A 24,828-nucleotide genomic window follows, 5' to 3' on the forward strand; every position below is an offset into this window, starting at 1 on the left:
AAATTAGGCTCGCTCGAGCTCGGCTCGAATTAATTTCAATCCAAGCTTGAGCTTAAATTTAGGCTCGAAATTAATTTCAAGCCGAATTTGAGCCGAGGGAAGCTCGCTCGAGCTCGGCTCGTTTCCACCCCTACGTTTAGGTGAGAGTATACATAATATTTTAGATTTTGAAAAAATATATATAATATTTTGAAGTTTGAGAGGATTATATTTGAAGAAATATATATAATATTGTGGGGAATTATATGCTTAAATTAAGCACGAGAAATTTAAGCTTGTAGATAAGAATGATTAAAATGCAACATCCGTAAAAGGATAACGATTTTGTTTTAGTTCCTAATCGAAAAAAATTTGGCATCCGATAATTTCCCCGCGATGGATACACTTTAATGATGGGAATGAGAGAAACATCACACTTGACTAATCACCAATGATGTGAATTATAACCCATACATAAAGAAGCATAAGATGACATGATCAATATATATATTGGGTTAAAAAAAAAAGGGAAACTTTTATGTAGTTAAACTAATAACAACAAGACAGTGTATTGTAAGCCCCACTATATTTAACATCAAATAAACTTAAAAAAAGTANTTCTTTATACTATATAAAACAAGATCAATATCTTTGATTTAAAATTTTAATGTCATATTATTATATTTTGTAAGATTTTTATTTTCAGCCGTTGATTTTGAGCCCCTTTGTTCACTAGGCAAATGATATCGTAAAATCGTAAAATTTATTTTCTAGGTACTTCAAATACTCTAGATCAAGTTTAACAGCGCCGATCAACGATTCTCAAGTCGCAACATCGAAAACGAGCTGGAAGTACGGAAGGCTCCGTGCTTCCGATAGCATAGTAACCTCACTATATATATAAAAAATTAAGTTTGTTATCTAATAAGTGCACATATTACTGGAGAAAACAAAAAATGGTGATAAGCTGTACAATCTAACAAGCTTTATTAACATTAAAGAAGAGCCGTTCCGTATCTCCCGTGCAAAAGAAAACTTTTGCGAACTGCTTGACGAAGACATCCAATCCAAAATTCAAATCTCATCTCAATCGTTGACGCTGACGGATACCTTCTTGATGGACGGTCTGATTGACCGCGAGAATTTCTTGTGCATCAGGGTTGCAGGAAACTCACGCCGTATCTCTTGTTGCTTGATCACCGTCACTAGCACCAAATAAACAATCCCACAAGCTAAATCCAAAGTATGGGGGCTTTAATGAATCCCAATTAAAGAAACCAAACTCCATTGAGCAGAGAAAGAGGCCAAAACCAACGCAACATTATTATTATTATTATTATTATTATTTTATTAAAATTATTAAAATCTTAACTTGCAAGTGGGTTTAAACAAGCAGTGTTGGGTAACCGACTTTGCAGTGGTGCGAGCCTGTGAATAGCCTGGAGAATCCCAACGCCCAGATGCACAGACATAAAGAATAGCCAATCCAGTAATAAATAAATAAATAAATAAATACAAGGGTAAAGATGTACGGAGAACTCCTGTGCTATACTGATATTGCAACCTGATGCTTAGGACTTTGATTATTGCATTTAGCTCTTGCTTTTTTTCCTTTTTTTTCTTTTAAATAGTTATTTATCTGTTTTTCGTAAATAACTTTAGTAGTTTTTAATTCAAAAACTAATATATTTAAATAATAATATTGTGGATTATTATTCTTATGCACATGAGTCCTATTCAAAAAGATTGGAGTGCCGAGCTCTAAAGAAAAATTGAGTTTCGCTAATTGCTTAAGGCCCCGTTTGGTTCGGGGGATAAGCCGGGATAACGAAAGTTATCCCCGCTATTCCGCCAAACAGAATCATTTTTTACCAGAATATTTTATTCCGGTCAAAGCTTGCTATTCCCGGTTATCCCGGAATAGCAAACTTTTTACTATTCCACCATTTTGGTGGAATAGTGCTATTCCAATGCTTAATTTTAAATTTAATTAAAATTATAAAATGAATTAAAACTCAATTATATAAATATAATATATTATTTTTATTATAAAATTATTAATTGTACTATATTAATACATATTATTTATATTTAAATATTGTAATAAATTTTATAATAAATTATATTTAAATACTATAATAATAAATTTAATAAATTAAAATTAATTTTGATATCTTAAATTTTTGAAATTTAAATTTCATATTTTATTTTTTAAAATTTAAATTTGATCTTAAATTTAAAGTTTGAAATTTAAATTTAAATTTTAAAATTTAAAATTTAAAATTTGAGATTTTAAATTTTAAATTTTAATTTTAAATTTTGAAATTTAAAAGTTAAAATTTTAAAATTTGAAATTTAAAAGTTAAAATTTTAAATTTTAAAATATAAATACAAAATATAAAAATTCAAATTCCAATATAAAAAAAGGGATAATATTATTATTTTTATTTATAACTACCCACTTTAATTCTTGTTCTATCTTATCTAACCAAACGCTATTTTTCTTATTTACAGAAATAACCCAATTTTCATCCAAACGTAAAATTGATCTAATCCCCGCTTATACCTCAATTTATACCTATCCCTGGAATACCCACTTTTTGCTTATTCCTGAACCAAACGATACCTTAGATAATATGTAATAATATTGATATTAAAAAATAATTAAAATAAATAAATAAAAAGTATGAGGACCAGGTGCAAAGTACTGCTCATATATTTTACCACCCCCTCCCCCCGTAAAGAAAAATATATAAATAAATAATAAAGAACAAAGAGTATAGTAACCAACCTATACATGATGCTAATATGCCTGAACAATAAAGCAGAAATATGCTCAACATTAAAAAAAAAGAGAGAGAAAAACAAATACCATCCCTTCACTATCCCATAAGGCCACGAGGGCGGCCACTCCAGTCCAATCTCCCACGTCTCTCTTTCTCGCTTCTCTCTCGTACTATATTTTCTCTCTCCTCCCGACCTTTCACTTTTGCATTCTAGTCTCTGTTTCTTCCACTGTACTTACTTAGCGCCCTTCCCAGTTCCCCCCACCCCCCTTAATTTCGCTCTCTCTTCTTCGAGACCTTCTCCATTCTCTCTCTTTCTCTCTCTCTCTCTCTTTCTCTTATTAGAGAGTAAAGAGAGAGAGAGAGAGTAAAGAGAGAGAGACAGAGAGAGAGGAGAGAGAGGAGAAGGTGATGATGTCGGAGGAGGAGGAGGAGGGGGAAGGAGAAGAGCAGGAGAAGCGGCGGGCAGGGGATGCGGCGCCGGCGATGTGGGGGCAGATCCTGGAGAACGTGGTGGAGAACGTGCTGCAGTTCCTGACGTGCCGGCGCGACCGGAACGCGGCGTCGCTGGTGTGCCGGTCGTGGCACCGCGCCGAGGCCCGGACGCGGGGGGACGTGTTCGTGGGCAACGCCTACGCGGTGTCGCCGGGGCGCGTGGCGCAGCGGTTCCCCGCCCTCCGCTCCCTCCTGCTCAAGGGCAAGCCCCGCTTCGCCGACTTCAACCTCGTGCCCCCCGGCTGGGGCGCCTCCCTCTCCCCCTGGGCCCAGTCCGCCGCTTCCTCCGCCTCCTTCCGCTCCCTCGAGCGCCTCACGCTCAAGCGCCTCTCGCTCTCCGACGCCGACCTCTCCCTCCTCGCCCGCTCCCTCCCCTCCTTCCGCGACCTCACCCTCCTCTGCTGCGACGGCTTCGGCACCCCCGCCCTCGCCGCCCTCGCCGAGCACTCCAAGTCATCACCTTCTTCATCATCCTCATCCTCATCCTCATCATTATAATTATTATAATTAATTAACTCTCTCTTCTCCCTCTCTCTTACACACGCACAGGCACAGGCACACACAAAGCGAAAGAGAGAGAGAGAGAGAGAGAGAGAGAGAGAGAGAGAGAGAGAGAGAGTAATAATAATAATAATAATCCTTAATTAATTGATAAATTAATTAATTAACTAGCTAGTATTTCATTGTTTGTTTTTCTAATTCGTTCCGCAACACGCAGGCAGCTCCGCGTGCTGGACCTCATCGACAACGACCTCGCCGACGACGACGAGGACGACGCCGTGGACTGGGTGTCCCGCTTCCCCGCCGCCGCCACCTCCCTCGAATCCCTCTCCTTCGAGTGCGTCGCCTTCGCCGTCGGCTTCGACGCCCTGGAGGCGCTCGTCGCCCGCTCCCCGCGCCTCCGCCGCCTGCGCGTCAACCAGCACGTCTCCGTCCCCGCCATCCTCCCCGTCTGCCCCAACCTCACCTCCCTCAATTTGAGCTACGCCGATATCTCCGCCCACCAGCTCAGGCCCGCCATTTCGCAANGGACTGGGTGTCCCGCTTCCCCGCCGCCGCCACCTCCCTCGAATCCCTCTCCTTCGAGTGCGTCGCCTTCGCCGTCGGCTTCGACGCCCTGGAGGCGCTCGTCGCCCGCTCCACCTGCCTCTCCGGCTTCCGCGACCTCGCCCCCGACTACCTCCCCGCCATCCTCCCCGTCTGCCCCAACCTCACCTCCCTCAATTTGAGCTACGCCGATATCTCCGCCCACCAGCTCAGGCCCGCCATTTCGCAATGCCACAATCTCCAGACCTTCTGGGTATATATATTATCTATTATATATATCACCCCACCCTCTCTTTCTTCAATTAATTCGCCCGATCAGCTTCTCCCTTTTTTTACCACGGAGTTCCGTCCCGCTGTCTTGCAGGTGCTCGACACGGTGCGCGACGAAGGTCTCCAAGCCGTGCAATCAGCTCCGCGAGCTTCGGGTCTTCCCCTTAGATCCGACGGAGGATTCCGAGGGCTCCGTTTCCGACATCGGCCTCGCCGCCATCTCCCGCGGATGCAGGGATCTCCGATCCATCCTATACTTCTGCCAGCGGATGACCAATGCCGCCGTCACCGCCATGTCCGAGAACTGCCCGGACCTCGAGGTGTTCCGACTCTGCATAATGGGCCGCCACCGGCCCGACCACCGCACCGGCCAGCCCATGGACGAGGGCTTCGGGGCCATCGTCGTCAACTGCAAGAAGCTCACCCGGCTAGCCGTGTCCGGCCTCCTAACCGACAAGGCCTTCGAGTACATCGGCAGCTACGGGAAGTCGGTCAGAACACTCTCCGTGGCTTTTGCCGGGAACAGCGATTTGAGCCTGAAATATGTCCTCGAGGGTTGCACCAATTTGCAGAAGCTCGAGATCCGGGATAGCCCCTTCGGCGATGCGGGCCTGCTTTCCGGGATCCATCATTTTTACAATATGAGGTTCGTGTGGATGTCGTCCTGCAAGCTATCGCTGAACGGATGCAAAGAGGTGGCTCGCAGGCTGCCTCGATTGGTGGTGGAAGTGATAAGAGACCGGGCGGAGGACGAGGAGAGCGGGGCCGTGGAGAAGCTGTATATGTACCGCTCTCTCGCGGGGCCAAGAGATGACGCGCCGCCTTTCGTGAACATCTTGTGAACTAGAGCTGCTGATTATTCTGAATTCGGTCGGTTTGTTTTCGTATCCCACCGGATTCCATTATGCTTGCTTGCTCCGTGGCGTGAATAGTTGATGACGGTGTTCTTCGTTGTTCGCATGAATAGGTGATGATGGTGGAATAGCAGTTGCAGTCGAAGATCAAAACAATATGGTGAGGATGAGTACGAAGCGGAAAGGGGAGGTATCTAGACGAAAGGAAAGAAGTAATGTCGAGTTGTTGTATCAGTAGGGCATTATTTATACAGATCATCTGGAATTTTATGTGATCGTGTTTTCCAGCACAATCAATTTTGCTTTCTGCGTTAGAGAAGAGCATTCGGTCATAGCTGCATCGTTGAAGAGATTTGTTTAGGTGACACCCGGATATCCGAAGCTTGTTTTCTTCAAGGTTTTTCTATCCATTTGAAGATTTTGATTTTGATGTTTCTTTATTTTCTTGGATTGTTCTCTTTATTTGATCGATGTGCCAGATTCTTGAGATAAAACTTACTTACCGGTAGGAACAAATAAAAATTAATCTGTTTCTTGTTGCTGCTTTGGACTTCACTGTTTGATCATTGGCTACCCGATAAGTGATACTACTCGCATTTGATAGTTGTAGTTTTCTCGAATTATCCTCTGTTGTCGGCATCCAGTTATAAGGTTAGGCGACTAATGATTACATAGCGGCCTGAAAATTCATACTGCGAAAGCTACAACCCATGGCCTTTATTGAGAAGTCAGTATAAGTTAGGCTGTGGCCCATTAAGTGAAAGGGAAAAACAAAAGATTTCGTTGTCTTAGCAGTCACAGTCATCAGGTTAGCACAGTTTTCTTTGAATGCTTCGGTCGTTAGTCATTCTGCAGCTAACTATTGGCAGGTGGGCAGCAATTATCAATCCCCATAATGTTTTTTTTATTTTTTCTTTTTTTTTTTTGGTCTTTCACTAGACATGTATTTTTAACTTGCGCTAATCTTTGTTGGCAAAAAGAAATGTTAGCTATCTTAGAATCTCTTAATATTACTCTCTAGCACTGTTGAATTGTCTTCAAGTCTGTAAAGCTTTAAAACACTGAAAGGTTATTTAGTTGTGTCTTTAGCTTTTTGCTCTATGATAGATTCTTTTTATGACGAACTCCGCATGTAGTACTTGCTCTATATGTGCCGTCAGCTTGTATTTTGAGTCGAAGTCTTTTGAGGTGAAAAAATCAAGCACCTTAGCATAATCTAGAATTGAAACACTAGGGCAAGATCAGACAGCTGCCGTTCTCTTTTTCTCTAACTGTCTGTTAGTCGACCATGGCGAGGAGCAGAAGCAGCCATCACGGCTTTTTCTCGTTGGCCCTGATTCGAAAGAAGGTAAAGCGACTCATCGGTCGTCAGGGATCTATCTACAGAGGTGAGCGCATCCGGGCACAGAGGTGAAAAGATGATACGAGGACGAGAGGATAAGGACTCATCAGTTCAGTAGAAGCGAGCATATTTTGCTGTTGGATTGTGAGGTCAGAAGAGGAAAAGAAAGAGAGTGACATTTCCAGTTTAAAGGTGATGCAATCCATTTGTTACAAGTGGACGGTTTAATTGAGTACCACCCCTTGGTTGTAGGGGACCCCAATCATTGTTACTGCTACCTGTTTATCCATTTGTGCAAATTACGAAAAAGAAAGAAATCTTTAGGTAGTGAATCTAGGGTAAAAATCTGATGCCTCTGCAGCTTTTGAGTTTTGTTAATTTAAGTTAGGGGTTCAGTTAAATTTCACGACGGTTCTGCAAAATTTGAAAATCGTAAGTTGATTCTTTTTTTCTTTTTTTGACTGTCAGTGGTTGGTAGTTAGCAGAGCCTTGAACACAGCGCAAATCGAAGCAACTAAAAGTTGGGGGAGGACAATTCAAAAAGAAAATCTGCTGATAGAGTCTATTTCGAAAAGGTCTCTACCTGAGGGGCTTCCTGTACATTTCAACCTATAGCTGCAGGATGTTCTTTATAAAGGAACTTGGTAATTGTAGGCTTAGAGGATGATCAGGTTGACCATTATGGGTGAAACAATTCACTCTTCCTCTCTTTTTCTTTGCATTATGAGGAACCTTTAGGTTTCTGTCATATTGTGTCTGATAAAGCAGAGTAGTTTCTTTTCTTTCTCTCTTTTCTTTTTGATGCCGAACAAATTGATGAAGAAAAGTTAGGCAGGGGGAGGGGAGGATCATTTAGCGATTCGATTACTGCTAAGAACAGCTCTCCTCACCTAACCATCTTTTGAGCTAGGTGGGAGAATCAAATTCCTATTTATTGAGTGTACTTTATTTGTTTAGATGCTGAGATCTCTATGCTTACAGATGGACTGTTAAACACCAAGTTGCAGATAGCATTTAAAAGTTGTTAGATCATATTTTTATCGCCTTTTCGATCATAGCATCTCAGAAATAGGGATACAAGAGATCTCATTGCGCAGCCGCCTTTTCCTTTTTAGCTGAGAAAAGAAATACATATCATATTAGTTTTCTAATGCATGGCCTTATGCAAAATAAGATTATCGCGTTACACTCCATGCTCTCTCATCAGGTATCTACTCTTTTTCCTCAAAGTTCTTTATTTCTACATTTTTTTCTACTAGCTATGTCAACATGATTGATTGCTGATTAACCCACTCCTTCGGAAAATATCTGTCGATTGCGTGCGTATCTACCAATGTTAGTGATAACTTTGATGGATATTGGACTTTGAGTTGAACACTAATATAGTGACAAAAGTAAAACTTCGGCTGCAGAAATTTAATTTCTACCTTGAATCTTTCTTCTCAAGGAATATGTTGCATGTAACTAATGACTAAACGATTTCGGTATTACAGTTTTGATTTTTTACTACATTATATAAGATGTACAGAGCTGGGATACTATTGATAGCACGAAGCATTTGGTGCTATTAAGTTTTCTGCCGTTAGATTTATTTCTTTTATCATTTTCATCCGTTCGATTATACTATTCAACCAACCACCTATTCAACCTTAAAGGATCCATATCATTCTAACCGCATATCTTTTAATTCAAGGGTGAAAATTTTAATAGCACCAAGTCATTGGTGCTATTAATAGTATTCCAGCCTAGTTCTCTCTCTCTCTATATATAGAGAGAGAGAGTAGAGCTACTATACTATTGGAAGTATAAAGTAGTTGGTGCTTCCAATTTTTTAGCCCTTAGATCAATCCCATTGATCATTTCTAACCATTGAATTAATATTATTAACTAATGGGGACCACTCAATCCTAAGGGGACTGCTATCATTCCAATCATAGAATTTTTTATCAAAGGGCTAAAAAATCGGAAGCACCAACTACTTTATGCTTTCGATAGCATAGTAGCTCTACACTATATATATATATATATATATATATAACTAGGCTGGAATACTATCAATAGCACCAAGTTATTGGTGCTATTGATTTTTTAGCCCTTGAATTGAGAAATGGATGGTTAGGATGATGTGGGCTCTCTAGGGTTGAGTGAGTGGTTGGTTGAATAGTATAATCTAACGGGTAAAAATAATCAAAGTGTTAAATCTAACGGTGGAAAACTCGATAGCACCAAATCATTGGTAATATCGATAGTACCCATATATCCCTACAATCTACATCAGTGGCCATGACCAAATAACAGTCTTCAGAAATCTTAGGCATAAGCTTGGACCTATAAATGCTTCATGTTCCTCTTTTTTTCTCTCTTTTTCTTTTTATTTCGAGCTTTTGTAATATTTTGTAATGGGCCTAAAAACTGTGTGAAAATTCTGCAAGAATTTGTTGAGGAATATCAACGTACAAAGTAGCTATATAGCTTTGCCTAAAAGTTGCTTAAAAGAACATATTCTAAACCATAAATGCCTAAAGATCGTAGCCAGATTTATGATGTTGATAATATGTACATAATCTTTTGATGTTTGAAACAAAAAAAGGTGATTCTCTTTGACAGATGATGAATATATACAAAGAAGATTTTTGATGTCTTAAGTGGCAATCATTCTTAATGACATGAGAGATAATAGGATAATTTAGTGATAGAGAACAAATTAATACAGATAATGAGGCAGAAAAGAAATAAAGTTTATTGAGCTTCAGGAAAGAAAAGGAAAATCATAAAGGGAGATAACACTTTAAATCTTGGAAATATCTGATTTGGAGAATATATAGATTTTGCGATTGGATTTACTCTAATTTCAGAAAATTCCAGTGAACTCTATTAGATTTAACTTTTATGCCAAAAGATCACAGAATATTTTGTTAAGAGGTGTTAGGAATTAATGCATGCAGTAGAAAAACTATTTTCTTTCTGGAAAATAGTTTTCGGTATGTTTGTTTAGTCGTAAAAGTATATATATTTTCAGTAAAAATGGGTCGACGGAAAATGAAAACTTGCACCATTTTGTACACTACATTTTTGTCTACCATGTTTTCTTTTTAATATTTAGTCTTTACCATTTTGTATGTACCAGTTTTTTTTTAATTTAAAATTTGGATAATAAAATTAAAAGTATGAGATGAATTGGCAGTTGTTTGAAGTATGGTGCATGGGTGCATTGGGTGCACAATTTTATTCCTTTTCTGGTGTACCTCCCCCCACATTATGATTAAAATAAAATGTCTAAATAATATAATACACTATGTGGTAATTTACTGTATTTTTATTTATAACATACAAACTAATATCCAACATAATATATTATATTTTACAGATTAATATAAATAATCTATGTTATATTATATAAATTATTATGTGTAAATGCAATAGAAGAGAAAATATAATTTTTTTCTAAGCAACCAAAAAAAATCTTCATCTCTATTTTTTGCCATCCAAACGAGGATAATCTAAAAAAAATACTTTCTTTTTCTGATAGGCCAAACATTAAAGTTTCTAAAACTGTTTTCCAACCGAACAGATCCTAAGTGATAGACTACTTTAACACGTTATAAAATATTCTAACAAAAACTTAGCGGTACTATTAGTTTTTTTTCTTTCCAGAGAGAGGAGGGTAGCATGCTATTCGCTTTATTTATTTCAGTACTATTAGTTTTTAATTAAAAAACACTTAAACCAAACATAATTTTTGTTCAAATTATAAAAATGAAAAAATTCTCACCATTTTGGTAGAGGGAATAATTTACCTTATTTGTCATAGTTGTGGTCAAAATTTTTACTTGATTAGATCTAAGATATCATAAATGGTTGTATTAAATTATCCCAACTGCGGCTTGGTGCATTCGCCTTCAGAAGTTGGATGTTTTAAGTCAACCATAAAGCCACTTAAATGAAAGCATATGCTTTGAGATTTATGCATTAAAATATCTAGAGATTAATTAAGCAAAGCCATTGGAGGATTAAATTATATAAAGGCTCATGAGGGAACCTTTCAAAAAAGAAATGTAAAAGAAACCAAGTTGTCCCATCACAGTAGTTGCTCTTTCAGAACTCCTGAAAGGTGTGCAACAAACTAAGAATTAAAGCTTTTTCGAATCACATAATAGATCTAAGCATAGGGAATCAAAAAAGTGGTCCAAGAGCTAAAATCAAATTCACTATTTAAATAGTTCCCATGTTTGACATATTCTCATCAATCGAGACCTTAATGTCCACTCCTCAGTGGAGCCAAGTTACATGATTCTCCTTCTCAAATGGAGAGCTCCATTACTTCCTACTGCAGTAGATTCATGCATGGTAGTGAACTTTTTTTTTTTAATTTTTCCTTTTTTTCTAAAGAAAGTGATCATAAACAGACAATGTATCTAACCCCAATCGATCTGAAGTCAACTTTGGAACCTTTGGCTCTGCAATTATCCAACTGCTGAGGCATTCATTAAGAATTTCATTCTCTTTTTGCCTTTTAAGGGACATCTGTAAGTTAATTCCTGATGGATGGTACGCTTTTTTAATTCACAAAAAAGTACTTGCCCGTTCAAAAGCCCGAATTTTTTTTACTGTAGAAGAAATTAAAATGAGTTTGCGAATAAAGTAAATAATAGAATCTCTAATTTGAAGCTCCGGATAGCTAGTATTTAATTACTTTTTTGTTAGTATTTTGGGGTAAAAGCTCCAGCCGTACCTAACGGGGCTGTGAAGAACAAATTATTCTTGCCTTTTCCTTTAACAAGAATATAATTTTTAGTAACATGTAAGTTGGCTTCTTGGTGAAAAATCTGGTTATTCCATCTGATAAAGAGCCCAATATCCTATGTAAATGGTATGTAAATTATTTAGAAATGGAATCTTTTCCTCTTTTATTTCTAACATAAAGATTGAGTAGAAGTTAAACCAAGAAGGACAAGCACATGATTTAGATCCTAGCTGAGGAAGATTGTCTGTCATGTAAACTGGCCTTGTCATGCCATTCTGTGAACTTCATTATTTGAATTTTATGTAGAGCTAGATCTACAGCAATCAGCATGTATGATGTACCTCCATTCAGATGAAGACAAGTACTCCACAGTGGGCGCAAACAAGGACCTAGCTAGTCAGATAAAATCATCACAAGATAAAAAAAAATGGCAGCACATATCTCTCTCTCTCTCTCTCTCTCTCTCTCTCTCTCTCCATTCAAATTTGGCCTACCTCATGTCCTTTTTATCCACCTAACTTCACATGATACTGACTCTCCCAAGCTATACTAATTAATGAAACATAATAGATTGCAACCGATCGTACCTAGCGTAACTGATTAAAAATTAAATGATTGATATCTAAAGTTTTAAATTTGAATCTTAGAATTACTTTATATTTCTAAATGAGCTTTATTTTTAAAAAGTGAACAAAACAAATAGCATTCTATCTTTCTCTCTCTCTTTAAAAAAGAAGAAGATATAATAGAGTGTAAATTGAGATGCTTGTTTAGAAGCAATGAAGTATATATTCCCTCTGAAGAGTTTTGAGCTTTAACCACTCATGTATCCTTGATGAGGAGTTCCACAAAAGGAAAGAAAGACAACATGTTTAATTATCAAACAAACCTAACCAAATTTTCAGAAGGAAATTGAATGTGAAATTATAGGCGCAAGTCTCTGTAGGCAGATTGGATCTGTGCTTGACCTTTCCCTCTGTGAGGCCCATTTTGGAAGAGCCAATCATTCACCACCCCATTAAGAGAGAGGAGAGGAGAAAGAGAGAGGGCCACTAAAAGTCACTGCATTTGGAAGCCTTGTTTGCTTGTTTGAAAGTGGGGAGGAATCTCTCATCATTCCCCCTCCCAGTTCAAACCCTATTTCTGGTGCAACAGATCCTTTAAACAGTCACTGCCACAACATATATACAGTAATAAAAAAGAATACTCTTTTCTCTCTATCTGTATGTATATATCTCTCTCTACTCTATCTCACTCTCTTCTGTCAACATGCAAAAGCTGCATTAGTTATTCACCCATTTTGGAGTACAGTGGTGATCAATAGAGTCAGAGGCCTTACTTTAAAGAGAGAAGGTTTTGGTGTGGGACTGTAAATTGGTCAAAAGTGATTTCAAACTGAGTCCATTTCTTTCTCTCATTAAAGCATGTGGGGTCTTTTCTGGCAAGAAACTGGACCTGATGACCAGGATGAGTTAAACCAACTTTGCCATATATAATATTGTATGTACATGACATGGTACTGCAATTACTACTAGCTACTACTGGACCGAATTATATCGTATGACCTTGAGCCTATGCCTAGCTTTACTGAATATGAGAGATTGAAAACAACAGCTCCACAAGGGGTAAAGTAAAAAAAAAAAAAAAAAAAAAAAAAAAAATCACATGCGTATAACTGAGTGTGTTGGAGACATACAGTTCATCCTTTGGATCAATTTCGGTAGCCATTTCTACCACAAGCAGCAAAATGCTTGGTAGTTGATACCCAAAGGATCAAGTTCGAAGCGCAGCTGCTTCATATTTCTGATTAAGTTCATATTTTAAAAAGAAAAGAACAAAGACTACCTTTATCTCCAAAAAAAAAATGGATAACCATATTTAGCGCATTCAAAGCTGGACATTTTTAATTGCAGACTAATAAGAAGGAGAAATGGGATTCTAGGCTTGGAAAACAAAATGTTCAATTTGGTGCTTCTGATGCTGCTATAGAAGTAAATAGTATTGTACAATAATAAATGAAGTTCCTATCCATTTTTATATCTAGTGTGCTCTTGGAGACCACTATCCATAAATTTCTCATGGACTCGCACATCATAACTACGCTTTAATTAGTTAGCTTTGCCCCAAAGCTGTACAACAACGAAGCAGGCGTTCAAAAGTTGGATGTAGCCCTAATCAAGTTTCATACACCATGCTTGGGTGGTCAAAATGATCAAATTGGTTAGGCAAAAGCCAATGCTAAAGAAAGGTGAGAGAGGAAATATCATAAGCTAAAAGGTATAGTAATAAATAGAGAAAGCGACTCATCTTTATGAATAAGAGGCATGCCTCAAAGCATGCATTAGGTATATATTGAGCTACCTCTTCATTCTCAGATGTGTGTGGGCTCACACTCTTTTTTTCTTTTTTCTTTTTTTTTTAAAAACTTTTTTGGAGGTTGATGCTATTGGTTTCACACTCTTTCTATTTCAAGTGTTAGAATGGGAGATCACTGATCACAAGCTAGCACATGTGTTTGTCGCGATCATTTTTTATCATGAGAGCAGATGATAAAAGGAAACATGTGAGAGGTCATTAATTTCTTACAGTAACTCCGCGAAGAGTTGAGTTAAAATACTTTTACAAGTATCAAGTCTTCGGTATTTTCATGTCATTTCGAATGATGGGCCATCCAAATTGATGATCCACATTATTAAATATAATCTATTGTGCGTTAATCTTCTAGTCGAAGACATCTCAAAATTAGTAACTTTCACCGGCATATGTAAAGTGCATTTATGACTGCTTGATCACTAGATAAATAATTTTAAAAATTCATGAAATGTCGTTTTAAGAAAGTTATGTGCTATAGATTATATTTGACACCTTCGATCGTCGATTTGGATACCCTCGTCGAATGCAATGTTGAAGTATGGAAAATGTGATGCTCCTAAAAGTTATTCTGACTCAATAAACCCTAGTTTTTGAAGCTGAAACGAGGAGAATATATATATATATATATATATATATATATATATATAGAGCTAAGGCTAACGAGCTCCGATACTATAGTGTTGGTTTCGATCTTAGGGCGTTCAAATCAACGATCCATACCGTTAAAAACTGATCTAGGGTATTAAAGTTTCTAGAAATAAAATTTTATATTTTTCGACATAGTTTATTATTATCAAACTATTTCAAAATTGTCAATATTTCAATGGCTATTTAAACAGAGTTTGGAGTTTAAAACGTGTGTAAAGAATTCAAATTTTCTTCAAATTTTGATAAAAAACTTAAACTAATATAGATTAAGGTTAACATTCTTAATCTTGAATTTAAAAGTCCTATGCTCAAAATTTTAAAGATTATTCAATTTCCACCGTCCATTTGATATAATTTATTTACATAGTAAACGATATCGAAAAACTAAAATTTAATTCCTAAGAAATTCATATACCCTATATATATTTAACGGTGTGGATCGTTGATTTGAAGCCCTAAATCGAAAACAACACTATATACGGAGCTCGTACTCATAATATTATATGTAGCCTAATTCTAATTAGGATTTTTAGCCATTGGAATCTACTCCTTGATTACTAATACCCTTCTGACAAACACTATTCCACACTATCACCACTACCCACCGATCATCTCAACCTCACATCTCTCCCCATCCAACTGGCTTTAAAACAAACTCAAAAGCACTACTTCACATAAACTTTATACAAGTATTCTACTCAACTCATATATATAATTATATGAGCAGGCTGGCTGTCTCTCAGGACACGGACACCTCCGTACTCCTGAGCACGTTTCGATGATGGAATTTCGGAATCACGATCGGCTTCCGTTAGACTTGAATAGCAGATTGAGAGTTTCTGAAATCAATTTTGCCGATTTTTTCGATATCATTTATCTAGTTGACGGATTATCTAGTGATCGAAGGATGGTCACAAATCCATAATTTTTAATGGTTGATAATCTGCCGTTTTCCAAGTTTAACGTGTAAATATTCCAAATACAGATGAATTTGATAGAAAATTCTTGATACTATTACAGCACAGATCTTATATTTTTGATCAAATTTAGTGTTATATCCATCCCACTGTTTATAGATATCTTATTTTCAGCCTTAAAAATTATTGATTTGAATCCTTTCCGATTGCTAGTAATGAATCGAAATAATCGTAAAATATTAATTTCCTAGAAACTACAATACCTTAATCAAGTTTAACGGATGCCAGATCGTCCGATTAGAAATCCATCATCGAAAACTGCATCAGGAGCACGGAGGCCTCGCGTGCTCCTAGACAACAGCACAGCCCTGCTTATAATATATAATCTATAATGATATATATATATAGTATATATTAGAGTGAGGCTACTAGCCTATCGGAAGCAGGAGCCTTACGTGCTCCAGCTCGTTTTCGATGTTGGCGACTTTCGAATCGTCGATCGCACTCCGTTAAACGGATCTAGAAGTATTTGAGTACCTAGAAAATAAATTTTATTATTTTGATACATTTGCCTAGTGATCGAATGGGCTCAAAATCAACAAATTTCAATGGCCGTAGTGAGCCGTTTGCAAGTTTAATGGTGTAAAAATATCCAAATCATGTAAAATTTTGATAGAAATTCTTTATACTATGTAAAACAAGATCAATATCTTTGATTTAAAATTTTAATGTCATATTATTACATTTTGTAAGATTTTTATTTTCAGCCGTTGATTTTGAGCCCCTTCGTTCACTAGGCAAATGATATTATAAAATCATAAAATTTATTTTCTAGGTACTTCAAATACTCTAGATCAAGTTTAATTTAACGGAGCCGATCGACGATTCGAAAGTCGCAACATCGAAAACGAGTTGGAAGTACGGAAGGCTCCGTGCTTCTAATAGCATAGTAGCCTCTATGCTATCGGAAGAGAGAGAGAGAGTCCGGCTATGGTGCTTTTTAAAAAAGTACTTAGTGTCGGTAAGCTTTTCGTCGTTAAATTTATTTTTTTAACCTTTTTTATATGTTAGATTATACTATTCAATCAACCACTTATTCAACTCTATGGAATTACTATCATCCTAACCGCATATCCTTTAATCCAAGAGCCGAAACCAATAACTTAGGTATTTTAAAAAACATAAAAGCTCAATTCTATATATATATATATATAGTCAATATTAAGCTAGGTGAAAAAGGTGATCAAATGAAGAATCGAATGAAGGTGCTATTTGAGCCATTGATCCTCTATTTGATGCACCGACTCCACCGACCCATTTTCATCCCCATCAAAAAAAAAAACACTAAAAAATGACAAAACAATAAGTGATAAAGCTTCCACCTGGTATTATTATAGTAAACCCAATACAGTAAAAACCATTACATGCATGTGCTTGGTAGAAACGCTTTATTATATATACTATGTTTTTACCACTCTTCTCATTTAAGCTCCTGCACTAGTACACGTATTTACGTGTGTTGTTACTAGCTATTTAGTGGAAATAAAAAGAAAAAGGCCATAGTACGTACATGTGTAGCTAACACCACTCCACAATGGTCCCGTTTGAATGTACCAGATTCCAACAAATGAGTAAATGTTCATAATTTTCTTAGGAAGCGTAACCTAGATCCAATGCGAAAAAATAGATGGGAACAAGATCTAAAACTTGGGACCAGTTAACACTCAGCTAATTCAAGAGATAATTGCTTGCACCTGGCGCACCATTCCGGCGCCCATAAACCATCCGCTGGCCTCAATTTGCACTCAGCAGTAGTACTTTCTAGTGTGAAAAAATGTTGCGTACGTGCTTGTGATGCACCGCGCCAACCATGCACTCGTTAATGGTTCTTCTCTGTATTATATAATGGCTGAATTTAAAATATGGGCGCGGATGAATAGTAGATCACTTGTTAATGTGCAAGCTCAAGTAGTACACCTTGTGTAGGCAATAAATTTGTGTATTTCGTGGAGATCCTATCTCACAAAACATAGAGATATTATTAGTAAGATAATGGATTTAATACGATTGTTCTTCGTTACTGTAATAAAGCATAGAATCAGGGGACAACCCCCTCTCTCTCTCTCTCTCTCTCTCTCTCTCTCTCTCTCGACAAGCACTGCAACGTGATGAGGAGTACTATGAATTTAAGATGCCATAATTACCGACCGTCCCTAAAGCAAGTGACAAAGGGTTTGGTGATTGGTACTCGAGATTCAAGTTCGAATCCTAGTTGATTCACATTTTCAGCTAAATTTATTTCTAAATGAAATAAACGAAGCGGGTAGCGTGCTATCTATCTCTCTCTAAAAAAAAAAAGCCATAATTAACGAGTAATTAAAGAACGTAAATAACACTGTATTGATAAGCTACTCTGTATATAAGTTGTCGGCAAAAGACCTTGTTTTGTATTATAGCAGTTTTTTTTTATATTTATTTAAGCACCAGTTTTCTATAGTTTAATCGACTACTCTTTTACAAAATGTTCGAAGCAGGGAAAAAAAAATATATAGTTTTTTATTTTTTTTATTGTCAAACAAACACATTGGATGCAAGAACTGCAAACAAATGACCAATCCCTTCTAGAGCATTTCATGAAGAAATTTTATTTTAAAAAATAAAAAAAAGGCAACTATACCGAGCGAGCTCTTGACTTTTCAACTACATGCCAAAAGATTGGGGGCCCAACAGGCCCAGGGCCTCAATATTCAAAAAAAGACTTGAGAACTACAAAGGGACCCAAAGCAAAATGGGCCAAATTGGGCCTGAACCCAGTTTCACCTAGCCCATTAAGAAACTTTAGCTACGTATATATGACTTAGCACTACAAGTAGCCAAGGATTAAATAAAATAATTACTCTTTCATGCCTTTTAAGCAGCTTAGACATTAGAAGCAACTTGGAATTAATGGATCTTGATACAATATACCCAGCAAGAATATACAGTATGTGTTTTCTCCACACACACACACAGAAAAAAAAAAAAAAAAAAAAAAAAAAGGAAGGATGTGCATATGAAAGTAATTATACTGATTACAGCTGAGAAAGCAGAATCCATTGTGCGGTTGATAATAACATGGTACTTAGTTGAATCCTATATATATATATATATATATATCATCATCATCATCATCATCTAATATTCGACAAAATAAAAACAGTTTACAGACTTAATTTTATGTATGCAACGCTGCGGTGAATACAGCAGAAGCATCCATACATAGGAGAAATTGGAGGAGATAAACGGAGCAGGTATTCGAAAAAAAAAGCTATTGACCCACACGGTTGTTTTCATATCACGTTCGCGGCGAGTTCGCATACGGCGCAAACTCATCACACCGCGTGTGGAGCGGGTGATGTGAAGGAACTTGGGCGCTTCAAAGTTTAAACTGATTGGCCCAGTCCTTGGCGGGGTGAAGTGAGAGCAGGTCCACCACGTCATCCGTGAACCAGCCAATAGAAGAAAAGGGCATAGATAAACAATGGTCCGGGTCCACGGACGACGTGGTGGACGGTTACCACGCAATAATAGCCACAACTACCGGGGCGATCTCGGGGATCTCGCCAACCACCACCACCCAACCTTGTTCGCCATCGGTGTGGACCAGCACTCCGGGTCTCGGACTCGACCATCACCAACAATTAAACTGGGCCCCACACACGTGCGCGGGGGCTAAGTCAAAGTGGGCCCCAACCATTAACCAACGCGGCATCGTGTATAATAAATAAAAGTATAATATATGAAACGGTGGGCCCACGTGGGGCCCGCGCGCTTTATTTCGAACCATCATTTTGGTCCGTACATAGGGCGCATCATGCACCGCAACTTCTCCTCGACCTTTGCATGTGTCGTGTGGGCCCCGCTTTGCTGGTCCTTTTTCCGCACCAACATCGTCTCCCGCTTTCGGGGCCCAGAAAGGGACGCGTCTGGGTGACTCTCAAATGTGACTCTCGTTCGTGACCCGGCCCCCCCTATGCAAATTCGAAATTTCAACTCGTGTACCACTGTAGAGAGCAAAATTAATGGAGCTTCTGTGTGAAATCGAAAGCAAAATGATAGATATACTAAGGCTTCATTTTGCAACGAGTTTGTTGTTCGCAGAAGCTCTTTCGCAGAAGCATGTGGCCTGCTACGGCAGAACAAGCACTTTACAACGCGTGAATTATATGTAATTTGTTCATTCAATTTTTACATGCATAAAGAAAAATGCTACATTTTGCCCTGCAAAATGTTCCATGCACGAAACGCATGCAAGATGCCGTTGTTGGCATCATACCGTAGGCCCACATAGGCATTAAGCATTACTCAGGTAGTAGAAATGCACTATACAATACAGCTAAAGATCCCTTTTAAATAGGTGGAAAGGGTACTAAACTGCTTAAGGTGCTACTGGTTATGCTACAATAGGAGTTTTGTAGGATTTTTAAAATTACAAAGCGTTTGTTCTACATTGCACACACATAAGAAGAAGAAGAAGAAGAAGAAAATTAGTATCGTAAGATCACCACAAATTGCTAGATTGGGAGATAAGTGAAAGCCTACACATTTGATTTTTTTTTTTTTCCTTAATTAGTTCCAAGGAAAAGCAATACCGCCGGAGTTATACTCTAGCTAGCTTTGTGTGGCTAGAATTTATCCAATGGCCTGATGAATCCTAGGTTTTATTTTTATCTTTTTTACTGTAAACCTCTAACGGGTTTTTCGAATCTTGGATGCAAGGATGAAAACTGTACATCCTTAATTATATATGTGTAATTGTTGCATTTATTTTTTATTGCCGTTAAGGAAGTGGATGCAAGGGAGGGGACCTAACATAAGAAGGGTTCTAATTGGTGTTTAAAGTTGGAATTTTTGTGCCTATGGATCAGAAACTAGAGGTTAGAATTATATCGAGCCTATAAGATATTTGCATTGATGAGTAGATTTGATGTTAACTTGGCACCAAGATGTAAACAAGACAGCTTAGGCAATTACTATTAATTGGGCTTAAACCAATGTTAGATTCTCTATATAAATGAGTTGAGACATTGTCTAATAAGAGATTATAAACTACAAAAATTGCTTCTTTTGATGGTTAGATGAAAAGTCGTTTGGTGTGTTAGACTCACAAGGATCACTTTTNATATATATATATATATATATATATATATACACATCACACTTTAATTGGTATACCATTCTTGTTTAGCGTGATAGATTACCTGCACAGTTGTTTCTCTGCATAAAAATGTTTCTACCAATTGTTTAGAATAATTAATGAACCCTTGATTTTAGATTAATTATATTTCGACAATCTAGGCGCGCACAAGCATTGCCTAAACCCATTTGCGAGACACTGCTTGAACAAGGAAATTAGAAAGAAACCACTAAATCACAAAGATTTAAGATGAAACCTCTCAAACCCTCCTAAGCTAAAACAGGACCTGATTTGAGCCCAAGAGCATGGGTTTAATCCTACGTCGATTGATCATAACAAGATCAGATAAAAAGCATTCAATAACTTCATGCAGAAAAGATAGCCATAAAAATGGACATTTAATTATTTTTTAACGCCAAATGGCGAATTTTCATTGATCCATTGAAGAAATTTAGCTTAAAAGAACTAATTAAAAAATCTGAGACAAGTATATATGTGTAAGCCCCCACAAGCTAAGTCCCATATCCAAGTCACAAATAAGAGTCTACCTCAGTAAGCAGCATGGTCACCAGAGAGAAATTTAGCGCACTCCAATTTTATCCAAACACTCCCACAGGAAAGGGAAAAAACCACATCAAAACCTTCTCTTTTCGTTTAAGTCATAAATAGCAAACGTTCACATCACTCTCTCTAGATTCATCACACAACACTATACATGCAAAAAAAAAAGAGGGAAAAAAAAGGATGTATGTACTACTTTTCACATACCAAAAGGATCATTACTTAGCTAACTAGCTAGCTAGATACCTCTTCTAAGAGCTTATACCTTCTAACTTTGCCTCTAAATGCTTGCCTCCCCTTCCCTAATGAGCTCGGTGACACCTCCTCCGGTGTTCGTAGCCGCTCGGTCACGTCCGATGCCGATCGATTCAATAGTAGTCTTTGCTTCTTTATCGGCTTGTTTAGGTGCGAAGCGAACGACCCGCGATGGAGCTTTAACCCATTAGTGTTACTAGTAGTGATGGTATTAGAGGAAGAAGATGTCGAGTTATTGTTGTTGTTACTGTTGTGGTTTTCGATTGTAGTGTTCTCTTCTTTATAATGAAGGTGCTTCGCTCCTTCCTCCCTTAGACACCAATTGCACGCGCGATACGCCTCAGCCTTCGGGTAAAGATCACTGCAGTATCTGATGTAGATGAAGAAGAGCAGTGAGATCGTTCCTTTCGCCCAACCAAAAAAAACAAGAAGTCGTGTGGGATGCATTCATTCTATTGCGACGCACCTCTCCATAGTAGAGAACTAGATGTGAATCTTAAAGCAGCGATGAATACTATCCAATGTGTTCCTAATAGGATTCGATTTATCGCATATATCGAATTTTCGTTCACATTTGGATTACTCTTAAATATTGAGAGTGTACTAATGAAAATGCACTCTGTTAAAGAATGAATTTTCAAGCAACCAAAAAAAGCCAAATAAAATTAAACCATGAAATGTTACATTATTTTGTAGAGAAAACATAAAGGATCGATCTTACCAATAGTGTACAAATTAATGTTCTACTATGTATAAATAGTGAGATGCGTTAAAATTACTAGCAATATATATGGATCTAGCTAGAGAGTTGCACTAAAATTAAGAATCATGGCCTAATCACATAACAGTTGAGAATAAAGTTTTTGTTTTTTCCCCTTTTTCCTATTCCCTTGAATTTGATGGATAACGACAATGGTCTCGTAACATTTTATGAGACTAATCAAACTTATATAATATAAATATGATAACGAAATCCAGCGCCAGTTTTAATGGCTTTGCCGCGTCGGTGGCGGATTAATTTGCTCACAATAATTGTGACAGTGTCAGATTCATAGCATAACCACAAAATGAGGGAGAAACGCGGTAAACGACTCGATCAAATAATGTGATTCATCATCTAGTATTTCGTCAATAATAATAATAATAATAATAATAATAACAATATTCACACGCCACAACAAAAACTGCATTCAATTTGGGAAAGAAAACATATTGATTAATTGTACGGATGGAAATAAATCGGGGACAACTCCCAAAGCCGGGTAACATAGAATAACCAACTCAAATGATCATGGAAATGTGTGTGATAAAACCTTCGACTAATAATAATAATTATAATAATACGGGAATTGATATATTCAGAACAATTTTTGATATTATATCTGGTCATGATTTGAACCTTTTTACTAGGAAAATAGTAAAATTTGCTCAGAATATATAATAAATAAATTCTCTGATAATACATCTGGGAATTCGTACAATAATCATATGATGATGGAGACGGAGAATAAGGTGGATTCATACTTGTGCTGAGAGCGGAATAAGCAAATCTTGCATCGGAATAACTCCTGCTGTAGGCCATGATCGCCGCCTTTGCTCCCCATCTCATCCCCAAGCAAAGAGAATAAGATCGAGAGATAATATTTGTTTTAGTGTTCTACAAACTTATACTTGTTGGGGGGTGGGGGGATAGAGAGTGGGAATAAGGAAAAGGATGGAATAAAAGAAAGAATAGAGAGGAGGAAATTGAGATGGAGAAAAAAAATAATAATAAGGGGAGATGGGTTATATTGGAAAAGGGGGGCTTTTGAGTGGCAGAGTTGTGAATTCGAGGAAACACGGGGGTGGTTTTGGAACGGGAGGGGTTGCATGGTCGGATAACCTGTGGAGGTACGAGGAGCTGGGGCACGAATTTCAGATGAAAATGGATCCGGGTTTGGTTGAGGTTTCGCTCGGATTCGTTTAAAATCGTGAGACTCTTTTCGCTTTTTGATTCGGTGTGATTTGTCAAAAATCTGCTTACATTCGGATCCTTTTCGAATAAAGTAATAAGTGAGAGTAAAAAATATAATAAACTTTAATCGGTTTCGAATCTAATTCGACCCGTTAAGAAAATAGCACATGAGGCGGTAAATAGATTACGGGTGAGGGGTATTTTGGTAAAGAGAGAAAGGCGAGGTGTTGGGAGCCCATGGGGTGGGCGGTGGGGGGTGGATTATATCAGCTAACCGCCTTAAATAATAAAAACGTGTGGTGCGCTCCAAAGGGAACCCTTAAGTGTACCCCGAACTTAGAATTCCCAAAGAAAGATAAAAACTTTCTTAATTGTTATTCGATGTTCTATCAAGAACCAGCTGCGCCTTTGAAAATTAACTTTCAAACCCTTGATTTTGTAAAATAATACAATAATAATGTAAGCGTTTTAAAATGTTTATAGGCGTAAAAAATTCTAACAAAATTAAAAATAATGGCGAAAAAATTACATCACAATTTCCTTAATTAATGTCTCTTTGACTCGTGCTTTATTTTATTCTTTTACATACAATTATTAATAAAAGTATTTGACAAAAACTTAGGAAAAATCATATTTTTAACTCGGATAACAAACTTAAATATAATTTTAAATTCCAAAAATAAAAAATTTCAACCTAATTTATTCTAATTCTGCTGGAAAAATAATTAGTAAAAATATTTATTCTATCATACTTTCTCATGTGTCGTTCTTTAAACTTTCGAATCATATTTACTAAACAATGTTATGCTCAGCAGCTAAGGGGGCGTTTGGATTGACGAATCTGTAGATCTACGTAAGTCAAGTATAGTAGTGTTTGAGTTTTTCCGAAGTATGATTATTTTTCTGTTGTTTGTTTTGATATAACTCGTACAGTCTGAAAGTTAAATTCAAGTATTTCTTCTGTTTGTTTTGATATAATTTGGTACTGGTAAAATTAATTTTTTGAGTTTCGTTGTTTGTTTTGATGTAAGTAAGTGGATTCCGTTATCTCCTAAATATAGTAATAAATTTATCACTATAAAATTTAACCTATTATATAATTAAATATTTTATATAATGTAACTTGACTTACATTATATTTGCACTTATACTAAAATAAATAACGAAAATGATGGAACTTGAGTTCCATCACTCCACTTACATCAAAACAAACGGGCCGCCCTAAACGAAAGAGACCCAAAAATGAGTCACATGAGCTAAGGGCACTTACAGGTACATTTTGAGCTAAGCTTAGCAACAATTTAATATTTTATAGTCCAAAGAATTGATATATTCACCCCTTCCTTTGCGATGATTGGATTGGGGAAACCCTGCTGGGGTTTGACTTTGACTGGAAATATAATAGTGGGTTGATGACGTGGCATGTT

The 24,828-nt window shown here is 37.2% G+C and overlaps 1 protein-coding gene and 1 pseudogene across 1 annotated transcript; one reads left to right on the plus strand and one right to left on the minus strand.

The window, feature by feature from the left end:
• On the plus strand, window positions 2,893-5,981 carry LOC109721590 (annotated as a pseudogene).
• Window positions 21,252-23,217, minus strand: LOC109721188. Its single transcript, XM_020248637.1, has 2 exons — window positions 22,972-23,217; window positions 21,252-21,817 (listed from the first exon to the last, which is right to left on the minus strand). Exons 1-2 carry the CDS (start codon window positions 23,049-23,051, stop codon window positions 21,427-21,429), a joined length of 471 nt encoding a protein of 156 aa, XP_020104226.1. The 5' UTR covers window positions 23,052-23,217; the 3' UTR covers window positions 21,252-21,426.

This window comes from Ananas comosus, linkage group 15, assembly GCF_001540865.1.
Source record: "Ananas comosus cultivar F153 linkage group 15, ASM154086v1, whole genome shotgun sequence".
NCBI classification, from domain to species: Eukaryota; Viridiplantae; Streptophyta; class Magnoliopsida; order Poales; family Bromeliaceae; genus Ananas; species Ananas comosus.